At 39.6% G+C, this 12,562-nt stretch overlaps 1 protein-coding gene across 1 annotated transcript; it reads left to right on the forward strand.

The window, feature by feature from the left end:
• The first annotated feature begins 243 nt into the window (after positions 1 to 243).
• Positions 244 to 12,087, forward strand: klf15 (Kruppel like factor 15). The gene is made up of 3 exons (XM_056448904.1): positions 244 to 434; positions 2,407 to 3,643; positions 7,598 to 12,087. The coding sequence occupies exons 2-3, from the start codon at positions 2,484 to 2,486 to the stop codon at positions 7,764 to 7,766; spliced, it is 1,329 nt and encodes a 442-aa protein (XP_056304879.1). The 5' UTR covers positions 244 to 434; positions 2,407 to 2,483; the 3' UTR covers positions 7,767 to 12,087.
• Positions 12,088 to 12,562: the final 475 nt, after the last annotated feature.

The following is a 12,562-nucleotide window of genomic DNA, read 5'->3' on the forward strand; positions in this document are numbered from 1 at the left end:
TTTACCTATACAGCTTTTACACTTGACCTCATCCTCTGTTGTCTAAAAAAACATCTTTCCCCTGCCAAATGCAGAACCGCCGCAAGAGTTAAAGTTCCTCCGCTCGGTCAGTTGACAGAAGCAACTGTGTACTTCAGTAAAAGCCGTTCATTGACGACAAAAGGCAAGAGTCCTGCCCTCGTCGACAGATCCACCAATCCCGGCGTGTGGAGCAGACGAGCCTTCAGCAGCCTTTCCCCAAATCTACTCTTAAAGCCCACAAGACACAATCGTGTGACAGCAGCGTAATACTCCAGACAGGAGAGCATGATCGGCCATGAGACGCCTCATGTCTCAAGGGCACATTTAACGGCTAATGAAGCATTCTTCAGCACGGAGAAACGGATTCTACTGGCGCTTTAAGCACCCAGGATTAATGCGAGTCATTTAGAGAGGTAAGTTTGCTTGTTTTCATGCTTTAATTTGCGCGTCGAGCAGTCGCGTGCGTGCGCGGAAACTGCGCGCAACTGTTTGCTGCGTCGAAACGTGAGGGAAATCAATCGTTGAATTTGAGTTATTAACTGTATTTATGAAGTTCAAGTATATGACTATATATATATATAGAGAGAGAGATTTAATAATTAAACAACACATATATTTCTTTTATAAAGCATGCACATAAGTGTTGCATATTTAAAACTTTGTTTTTATTATTCCTAAATTACATTTATATTATTTTATATTTTAATGATTGAACATTGCTTTGCAAATGTAAATGTTGTTTATTAATATTGTTAAATACACTAATACACATATTTTCTTGTAATATTATTGTTGCAACAACACCAATTATATATTTTCAAAACATATTTAAATGTAATTAACATTTCTTCCTGGAACACGCTGAAGAGTATGTCATTAATGGAAGATTTAAAGTAACTACTGTGTCTAAGGGTATTTGAAAAACAAGGTCTCCTCGTGAGTTTGCAGTGGACACATGTGGGTGTTGACACTGCCTGTAGATGTCAGGGTTACTCTCGGTCATTTTGCAACAGACAGGGGGCGCTAGAATCACCAACGCGATTCAACACCATTTAAAGTTTCCTGTACTGATTCATGAAGTACTTCAACCATCTATGATGGAGATCATTTAGTATATTTTTAAGGAGACTTTTGTGTTTACTTTATGAGTGTGCATTACCAAATATATGATTCATTTACATTTGGTAGAACCTCATCATGTGTTATTACACTGTTATGACTGCAAACTCTGTTTTTCTTTTAATTTCAATGCATGGGCAAAGAAATGTTATAATGAAATTAGTAATTGCTTTTGTTGTTAGCTTCCCAGAAATGAACAATGTTGCCTTATTAAATGTCATACATGCAGTTGATATGCTGATAGCAGCAGTTGGACTTCCATGCTAACAAGAAAAACATTTCTATACATCAAGTTTAGCACTAACCAAAAAAGAAGAAGCATAAAACAAAGATACTGCACAAAGTTTGCTGATTTAAATGCTGAGTTGTCTCACACATAACAACATCTTTGTATGTGTGCCCTTGGCAAGAGTTTTGGTTTCCAGTTATCATCTGTTTCCAATCAAGCACAATAATATAAGACTGTGTGTGCACAATGCTATCTTGTCTAAATGGGGTTAGCTTATGGCAAGGCTTGTAGCGATGGAGTAACATGTTCACATACTTATTTTAGCTTGACGTATGCAGCTATTACAGTAAATTGTTTCCAGCGCCTCACACATCCTTAAGGCAGGAGTTGATGTTAGCTTAGCCATTAGCTTGTAGATTAGAATAGAGTCATTGAGTCATAGTAGGCCTGGTTCTGTGTACAGTTGATCTGATGGCAACTTTTGCAATGCTGCCAAACATTGAAAGGCATAAAACTCTAAAATAAAAAGTGAATTACTGGCATCAGTGGTTCCATAAAGAAACTTTCATTCCACAAAAGCTTCTTTATAGTGGAAAAACTAATATTAAGATTTTCTAAATCTTCTCCATCATTAAAAAAAATGTTATTTAAAAACCTTTCCACAAAAAAAATGGTCTTCTGTGGCATTACTTTGGTTCTTTCTTGCACCTTCTTTTTTTAAGAGAACACTTGTATCTTTGAGAGTGTGTTTGTAAAATACCAAGACTACATTGTCATATATATAGTAAATGTAAGATACATTCTGAATTAATTCAAGCTATTAAGGCCTGTTGGTCTCGTACAATTTTGCTATTATTCAGTCAAACCAAATATAATTGTAAATGTACTGAGTGAGATCTTGAAAAATTGGGCCTCTCAGGTTTCTAATGTTTGACTGCTATTAAACTGTTGTAGCCTAAATTAATGTCTAAATTAAAGTGTTATGTAGCTATCAAAAGTCATTGTTGCTAATCCCACTTTTCTTATCTTTTTTATAGACAGAGAAAGGCCTGAATCATTCACAGCAGGGAACTGTTTAAGTGGCCACCTTGCTTTGGACAGGCATTAGCCAGGAATGGTGGATCACTTGCGTCTTGATGAAGAGACTTTCTTTCCTTACACTTGTTTGCTGCCAGCCCATAACCCATCGGATATGGTGACAGACGAGGGGGTGTACCATATGCTTCCATCTCCATTCTCAGAGGATAACCTGAGTGACTCATCTAGCCCACGTTCCTGTTCCAGCCCTGAGTCTCAGGGGTTGGGCTCTAGTTGTGGGAGTAACTCGAGTGGAGAGAGCCAAGATGGCCTCCTTGACTTCCTTCACTCTCAGTCCCTAACCTTGAGCCAAAACTCCTCACCCTTAATATCTCCCATGGTTCCTCCTGTCCTTCCAATGGGGCTGGCTTGGGAGTCACGACGGGACCGTGCCAAAGAGGAGTGCTTTGAGTTCCCTGTTTTCCCTGGAGACTTGGAGGACCATGCGGGGCTACTGTTTCAGCCCACTCTGGAGGAGATTGAGGAATTCCTGGAAGAAAACATGGAGGTGGTGGCTTTGAAGGAGGAAGCTGGCGAGGGTCTAGTAACCTGTGCAAGCATCCAAGGAGCTACAGAACCTCGGGCTCAAAGCTTAGACCAAACAGTGCCTGTCTTGAGTGACATAGTTGATGCCAACTCTGATCCCAAAAGTCCCACAGTAGGGACCTCAACAAATCCTCAGAGCTCGTTGAAAAGGGAGGACTCTTCTGGGAAGGTTGTGATGGTGGAGAGTCCTAGCATGCCTGTGATTCTACAGCTTCAGCCCATTCAAGTGAAACAGGAATCAAGCCCTAAAACCCCATCCCCCTCATCGCCAACACCACCTGCTTCGGACATCAAAATAGCCCAGCTCCTCGTCAACATCCAGGGTCAAACCTTTGCTCTGGTTCCTCAGGTGATCCCACCAGCCAGCCTTAACAATTCTTCCTCCAAGTTTGTCCGCATTGCCCCAGTTCCCATTGCCGCTAAACCCTTAGGTCTTGGGGAGAACGGGACAGGTGACGGCCAGGGCACAGGGCTTGTAGTTGGGGGTCATAAATTCCAGAAGAGCTTGGTAGCTGATCTTATAAAAATGCACAAGTGTACTTTCCCTGGCTGTGCCAAGATGTACACCAAAAGCAGCCACCTTAAGGCCCACCTGAGGAGACACACAGGCGAGAAACCATTCGCCTGCACTTGGCCTGGCTGTGACTGGAGGTGAGTGTTAAAGGACAGAGGCATCACATGTGTGCACAACTTTAAAAACTTGAAAACATTGTTTGGACAGATTTCAGATCTATACATTTACAAATGTCAGTGTTGTACAGTTTTTCCCCTTTACGTAAGCACTGAGGTTAACTGTCAAGGTCTGTGTGTGTACGAAAGGCTTTCACTTCAGTAAGTTGTAGTTATTGCGAAAGTGGTCATTATCTTTGTTGACCATCCATGAATGAACTTCAGACAGAGACTAGGCAGGGCTGAAAAATAACGATTTGCTAGGTTGACACTCATATTTCTTTGCTTTTGAGCAAGTTTTTGAATATTAGTTTGCATTGTTGCCATTCGTCCAACTTGCAGAAATACACAGGCATTGAAGTGTCGTGTAATCCTTAAGAGCTTGATTACATGGTTCAGGGATTTAATTAATATGAGCCACCAGAAGCAAGACTGAAGACCCCTGAAATAAACAAACCAATTGAATCAATCAGACTTTTTAATGTTACAGGCTGTAGTAAACATTTCTCTAACAATTCATTAACGCACATTTGATTAGGCGTAGTTTGCAGTAAAGTTGCATACACAATTCAATGTGATTTCTCATGCTTCTGAACAATTTGTCGGAAGAATCACTTATTACTCCAATTCAGCTACCTACTCTGCTTGACACTCACTTTGTATCATAGCTGTAAATTTCATTCTCAATTTGTCCTTAGATTTTTTTGGGTCTTGTTTTGTGTTATCTCTGCTGTTTGGAGATTAGATAAAGTCTTTGAAGAGGCAGACTTTGCCCTATTCGCTGCTTCATTGTTTACTCTTAGTCTATGTCCAGCTCCAATCTCACCGAACAGGCCTGGATACCATGTAAAGTGCACCAGCAGTTGTAGTAAGGTCAGGATCAACAGTCTTGATAAAGCTTCAAGTGCTGGTTATAATATGTTCATATATTTCTGCGTGATGTTTACTCAGAAAGTGCAATCTTGAATTGATTGCAATAGTTATCAAGTTTGAGTAACTACATTCTTCAAGCACTTGGCCTAGTAGTATTCCTGACTTAGCTTTAATCAGGTTCCACGTCTCTCTCTGAGATGACAGCTCCTGTCAGTGATCTAGTCAATGCCTAGTTTCATGCCATTCATTCATTTTCCTTCGGTTTAGTTCCTTTATTCATCAGGGGTTGCCACAGCGGAATGAACCACCAACTTATTCAGCATATGTTTTACACAGTGGATACCATTCCAGCTGCAATCCAGTACTGGGAAACTTCCATACACACTAATTCACACACATACATTACAGCCAATTTAGTTTATTCAATTCACCTATAGCGCATGTCTTTGGACTGTGAGGGAAACTGGAGCACCCGGAGGAAACCCACGTAAACACTGGGAGAACATGCAAACTCGACTCAAACCAGCAATCTTCCTGCTGTGAGGTGACAGTGCTAACCACTGAGCCACCATGTTGCTAGTTTCATGCCAATATTACCAAATTCTTAAAAAAAAAAAAAAACAGAATGTCAGGTTAATGCTAAAGAGAGAAGTCTCTAGTTAAGTGTGGTAAGACTTAATCTTGGTGAGGTCTGTTGTTATCAGTGACCTTGGTTAGCCCTGCTTCTGGATAGCAGTTGGCAGTGACTGTCCTTCAGCAGTCTGAGAGTCTGATTGAGGTCTCAGAAACACCGTCAGGAAATGGATGCAGGGAAAGAAAGCAAAAGAAGAATGCCCCATTGGCTGCCTCAAGCCAGGCTGCGGCAGTGATCTGCCAGCATTTTCAGCATTCCTTTGGTGCTCCGCAAATAAAATTGTCCAAGTGACACAAACACACAAAACCATGCTCGCATTCTGATTGGAGATTTCTTAGACCTAAAAGTGCACACAATAGTCTTAAAAATGGTGCTTAACTGGAAAACACACCAGTTGGCCTGGTGTCAACATGCGCTTTCGTGCACATGTCATGTGCTTTGCTATTCCCCCATAGGGGGCTGGAAACAAACCAGGAAGCTCATACTTTGTTTCATGCAGCTTGCACACAAAGGTTAGTATAGGGCAAACCTGCATAAAAAGCTGTATTGGAACTAATGCAGTTTGCAGTATCAACATGTGCATGTAGCAGAGCAAGCTAGCATATTTTAAAATAGAAAGTAAGTATCTGCTGGGTGCAAGCATAGGTGCAAGCAAAGTTTTATGTGTTTGCAAAGGAGTAACTCTTTGCCTACAGTGCAAAAGTAAAGTTGCTGTAGAGCATGCTAGAACAGCTCTGATTTTGAGCTCTGACGTCCAACAAGGAGGGGTGCCTCATCCCATCCTGTCCCACAGGGCAACAATTAGTCCACCGCTATCCCATCCCAATATACTTCAAAGACTCATGCACATACCATGCATGTGGTATATCAAATACTCTTGACAGTCAAAAACCACCACAGCTATATGACTTAGATGGCGAAATCTTCTCTCTTGTGTTCGAAATGAGAATCTTATTAGTTTTCTTAGGCACTGCAGGGGTTTTGTGTTTGGATTCAGCACAAAGCTAGCACATTACAGCTAGCATAGCTGCAACTGCAACTTTCCTGTCTAAGCTTGTTATAAAGCTGGAAGAAAAGCTAAGCAGGAGAGAGAGGGACTGGTTTTTATAGCCTTGCAAATACTCTACACATGTTCCCGGGACATTAGAAACAGATACTACCTCGCCTATGGCTTCATATGAAACCTCGGCATGGGGTTGAGCAAGAGCTGCTTTTCTCATTTCCAACAGAAGTACACCCTCTCTTCAGATGCTTATTATTGCGTAAGATGTCAATTGGTAGTATAAACGTAGTGTAAAGTTGAGTTATTTTGTAGACCGGAGATGTAATTTCCCAGGAGGCTCTATTATTTTACTCAGTGCAGGGTAGATGGAATAACTTGGATTGAGTTAAAGGAAATGTTTGGAATTGTTTTTAAATAGCTGAGTTTTTTCTGCCTCCTAGTTCTGATAGTTGCTTTCAGAAAACATTAACAGCGTGAATGTGGTGCAAATCTTCTGTTGGAACTTGAGCACTGGGTTAAGCTCTGGGTTAAATATAGTTGCTCATTAGATCTGCTCTGAGCTCAAACCATTTGCTGCGCAGCAGAGAAGACACTGAGCAATTGTTTGACAGTTTTAACGGACTCTGCATGCGCTCTGTGTCAGATTATTCGACTCAAAGCCTGTTAGAGAGAATTCACTGTCACTGATTCAGTGTTTTCATTTTGATACTCAGTAACTCCAGGGCTATTTTCACCTTTTGTCCAGTTTCGCAGCGATTTCTGCTCCTACAAAATCACATTTAAGTGAAGACACTGAAATAAGAATGAAAATTGTCATCATTTATTCACCCTTCACTTGTTTAAAACTTATTTGAGTTTCTCTTTTCTTTTGAAAAATGTTATTGACTATGTAAGTGCAACCAGCATTCTTCAAAATCTCATATTTTGTGTTCAACAGAAGAACGAAACTCAAAAGTAAATGAAGAATATCTTTAATGAAGGTCTGATTTGTTTGTTATTATGTATTTCCATAATGGAAATCCAGTTAAGCAATGGATGTTTACTTAACGTCCACAAGAAATCTTGCTTGTGGAATTTTCATGTAAATTTCTTCCCTAATCATTATGAAAAAGAATATTCCGTTTGGAAAAACATGAGACACAACTGAAGTAAAAGTTAGGATAGTAGTTTCAGAGGCATACAAAGTTACTATATTTAGATGAACGATCACGAGAGCAAGATGAGGAACGTAAATAAAGACCATGTTGACTTCAAAACAACTGTAACAGAAGCATTTAGACCCTCTTCCTTTTTTAGACACGGTCATGAATCAAAATACCAAGGAAAGGGCATAACCCAGTTGTACAGTGCTTTCCACAATACATATTGTTTAATTGAAACAAAGGATCAGTGCATATTTGGCTTAATCTCTGGACTTTTCTTGCAGATTCTCCCGGTCGGACGAGCTATCGCGGCATCGCCGGTCTCACTCTGGAGTGAAGCCCTACCAGTGCCCCGTCTGTGAGAAGAAATTTGCCCGCAGTGATCACCTGTCCAAACACATCAAAGTCCATCGCTTTCCACGAAGCAGCAGGACAGCGCGCACTGCACACTGACCCTGCAAACCCCCCACCGTGGAGACACAGAGATAGAAAGAGCAAACCAACCAACGAAAGACTTGTGGTACTGTGATAATTTATTACTTGAGGCTCGGATGAGCTGAAGAAGAGTTTGTTTTGAAACTGTTACTTGACTCGTCGGCCTCACAGATTCGTAGATTGTATTTTTGTAGCGTTCAACGATTGTTTTCTATGTTTTCGAGAGCAAGTGTAACGTTCAAAGCATTTTTTTTCCCGATGTGTGAATTGTTGATGTATCTGCCCGTCATCAACATTCCTTGTTTAATATCATGATAAAGTTGCTTCTTTTTGCCATCGTAACGTGTTTAGCTTCTCTAAACCAAAAAATCAAACAAAGAAACAAACTGGAGTTCATTTGAGCTACTGATCATTGGTACCTAGTGGGCACCTTGATGTCAAAACATACATACACATGTCTACATTTCTGGAGAGTGCAAATTATATAGCTAGAGGTATGTCTGGCTACATTTTGTCTTTAAAATGAAAGCTACAGGGTGGTATGACACCGCCAACGGCTTCCGTCATTTTCACGCTACCAGCTAACCGCTTACCTCCGTATGGACATTTTTTCCGGTGTTGCCAGTTTGCTCAGTAGCTTGTCGCATACGTCGATGGACTTGGTGTGCGGAGCGGAGTTGACTGCAACATCAGGGTTCGAGTCCGACGACAAAACGGTTCCAGACACCAGGTAAAACAAAAGCAAAAGTAAAATAAACAACAGGCTGAAAACGACATGGTAAAATGCCTTAACAGCTTTTCTTTTTTAGATTGCTTTTGAAAACAATCTGGTTGGGTTCAGGGAAACCAAACGGTTGGGTTTAGGGAAAGGGGTGAGTGGGTGGGTTAGTCGGTCGACAGCAAGCTGGCCTGGTCGGCTGAAGTTCGCTTGAGTGTGCATGGCGAATGTGACATCATCGAGGTGTTTGTGGAGGTTTGCTTTGGGTGCATGCGACATGCTTTCGGCTGACGGAGAACACAAAATTTTTTGAGACTCAAGTGAACAGTGCGCGCAGCGCCACGTTTGATTTGAGTTAAAAATGAATCACTTTGATGAGATTTTGTCTGAAAATTATTGGCTAGAAATTGCAACAGCCGTGAGAAAGGAAGAAGGTTTTTGTTAAAAAGTAGAAAAACCAGAGGTATAAGTTTGTTAAAACCAAAAAGAGAGGTCATGGCAAAAGTGGAGACCCATGTGGTTTTAATAAACATTTACAGAATATATTTTTCCACCATTTATAGGTTTACCACTGATGTATTTATTACAGTTTTGAATTTAAAACAATTTAATAGTTACAAAACTAATATGAAGGAACAAATAATTTCTTTGATAACTGGAAATTAATATATGAACCTATCAGTTTACAATATACTGATGCTCTGTTTTTCTAGGCTTTAGAGGACAGAAACTAACCAGACAGTAATGTGCGAATTGTGGGCTAAATGTGAGCTAAATCTAAAAAAAGCTATCAGTATTGTTTAGCAAATGTACTTTTTTTTGTTAAGCAGCCTATGTTCTGTTGTCATTTATATAAACTTTAATAGGTAGAACTGTCCGAGATATGAACAAAAGCAAGTGATGCATCAAAGTTTAATTTAAAAAAATCTTGAATGGTTATAAAAATATTTATAATGATTAAAATAATAATTTCTAAAAATAATAAAAATAGTTTAAAAATCTTGCATAATATTAATGATATGATGTAGTTCCGGAAACTTCCTACTTTTATGTTTCTCCATCTGATTTTACGATCGCTTTCTTTTGAGCAACCCCTGTCATTTAAAGAATATCTCAACGGTGAATGCGTCAATTATAAAAGTCTTGTCCATTTCGTGAGGTGCGTGCTCAGTCAGCAGACTTCCGTAATGCAGCGCCAGGCGAAAGTGTAAATCAGCCATAAGAGAAATTTGAGATCATCAAAAAGCGCACACAGTGGCATCTGGTGGATTTCCAAAAACAAAAACTACGAGCAGACGTACCTCCAGTTACGAATTTCACTGTTCCCAGATATGTAGACCTGAGTGTGTCCCAATGAGTCTGGATGGTAAAAAAATGTCAAAAATGCTAATTGATTTTATGTTTAAATCTTGACGTCCATTTGTCATCCACACACTGATGCCATTTCGACCACCGAAATCACGACAGAAAAGTATTGTGATATTAAAACTACAAATGTACACTGGAGTTTGTATCCCTGCTATGTAAACTACCTTGATTTCAAAATGACATCAAATGGGTTATATGCACAGCTGGTGTTTTTCAGCCAATGATGAACTTCCGGTGAAGTTCCGGTGTTTATGTGACTATTTTCAATTCCATTACAGGATTGATGTTGTAATTCAAATATATTCAGTTAAATAGACTTAAGCATCCATTTGGTTGAGACGAAAGAGATAAAAGACGCTATTTTAAACACAGGTGCCGAAAATTTGAAATACTATAGGGGAAAATATAATTTAATGCAGTGCTTCTTGTTTTGTCTGACCCACTTTATATCACATTTCAGCAAGGTAGTGAAGATTGCTGTTTTTTTAAAGAAATCAGATCTTAAACGTGGTGATTTTGCATGGGATGACAATTCACCGGAAGCCCTGGGGCTAGCTGGCTGACATTAAACATCTGTGTGCATATAGGCCATTGACGTTTAATATTGGCGTCAAAGAACACCTAAAAATAAATTGAGGTGTTTTTCGACTTTAATGTTGAATGTCAATGTAATGTCGTTTTGACATCAAGATAGCATTTTTGATTTTTAAAAAAATATTTTTTGCCATCAAGGTGCCTGCTGGGTAGGACTGTGCCATTATAAGCTATTGGCAAACATGGAGGCTTTTCCTCTTGACTTTCAGTTGTATGCCTGCAAACTGTGAAGGACAGACCATATAGCGAAATCAACCGAAGTCAAAACACGCACATTTGTTGGATGTGAATCGGCCTTCTGATCAGTATTGAATTGATCTTCATTTCATTCTTCATTTTTGTCATTTCATTGGTTGCTTTCATCCAAAAAAAAAAAAAAAAAAAAATAGCTTCTGGGCCTTTCTCTAATCTAAACGTTCACAATGGGGGCCAAGGCATTTGTGGTTGAATGCTTGCGGTTTGAAGAGATTTTCAACACGTTTTGTCTGAGAAATATGATAGTGAGTCAATAGCTAAGCTAGGTTAATACAGACGTATCAACCCTTCGTAACCTGCCTCAAACAGTCCTTTTGACCTGGGACTACTACACTATCTGCCAAAATGACAAGCTTGAACGACAGAAACTGGAATTGCAAGGTGCTAACCGGTCTGAACCGCGAGCTCCTGCACACACAGGGGACGCTTGCAGGTCAAATCCTCATGCATGGGAAGTGAAGTCTGGGACGCATCTGGAGCTCTTCATGGGAACTGTAGTCATGGGCACAGCTTGACTACTGATAGGACATGCAGACCATGTGTTCGCTAAAAGAAAATGGGTGTGATATCCAGTGGGGTGCTGATAGTTCATGCTAATATTTAACGTGTTGTATAATTGGGTTTTTTGGAGAGCTTTGTAACAATGCAATCTGATCTATGCAGTCTGTTTTCGCCAAAACTGTAGTCCAACAAACCCAGAGTGCCTCTTTTTACTGCACCGACAGGCACAGCCGTACGCGCATTCGCCGATATAATGTGACGACAGGACAATTCTGCCATTTCAAGAACCAGAACCATCTCAAGCTGCCATTTGACTGTGGTTTGAGGGATCACGTAGAAATGATTACGGTATGGTTTTGCTGCTCTGCTTATAATATTTAGCAACTGTTGTGGTCTGGAAATCTGATCTCACATCAGATGTTGATGAGCGCGAGGAAACCAGACCTCTCGCAGACCAGAAGATTCCTCTTAGGAATGAAGGAGACGTACAGTATGTGGATGTTTTGCTGCTGTTTTGTGCCTGTTTAACATGCAAACCGGTGCCATCGTATCATCAACCCCCACTCAGTACAACTACATCACCAGTAACACAGACACCCAGGCGGAGGCTGCTGTTAGCAATGCATTCCTTGCCGTCTACATGAAATTTCTCGGTGAAATCGGTGCTTGTGGCCAACATTGAATGTATGTATACTGTATGTACAGGCTTTGTACAAAATGTTGTTGGATCAGAGAGTACCGGATATTCTTCTACTGACGTATCTCACGTCTTTGATTGTATAAATGTCCCCTGTAAAATGTAAACCAATGTACATAATAACAATTCAATATATATATATATAAATATTATATATTTTTCTTGATATATGTCAGATGCATTTACAAATAAATGGAAAATAAGAACTTTTTGTGTTCGCACTTCTCTCTCTTGTGTTGTTTGTGTTTTTAAGGCTCAAATGTGAATGGAATCCTCACTGTGAAAAATGAACTACTTTAAAATGTGAGTAAACCCATTGCTTTTAAAGCGATTATTTGAGTACTTTAAAAAGTGAGTTAACCCGCTGCCTTAAAATTGTTAAGTAAAGGAACTATGTGCATAATTGTAAAAATTAAGTCAACAGTTCCGAATTACAATGGGTTTACTCACTATTAAAGTCAAATTTACATTTAAAAAAAAAATGTTCCACTTTTCTTTTCTTTTTTTTTTTGTAATAGGCTCATTTTATGAGTTAAACAGTTGAGTTTTACCATTTATTAATAATTAATAATCTCCGGGTCTGGCTGGAGCACCTTTAGCTTAGCATAAAATATTGAATCAGATTAGATAATTAGCATCTTTTTAAGTAACTGAACTGTGCATAATTATAAAAATTAAGTC

Source organism: Danio aesculapii, chromosome 23 (assembly GCF_903798145.1).
Source record: "Danio aesculapii chromosome 23, fDanAes4.1, whole genome shotgun sequence".
In the NCBI taxonomy this organism is placed as follows: Eukaryota; Metazoa; Chordata; class Actinopteri; order Cypriniformes; family Danionidae; genus Danio; species Danio aesculapii.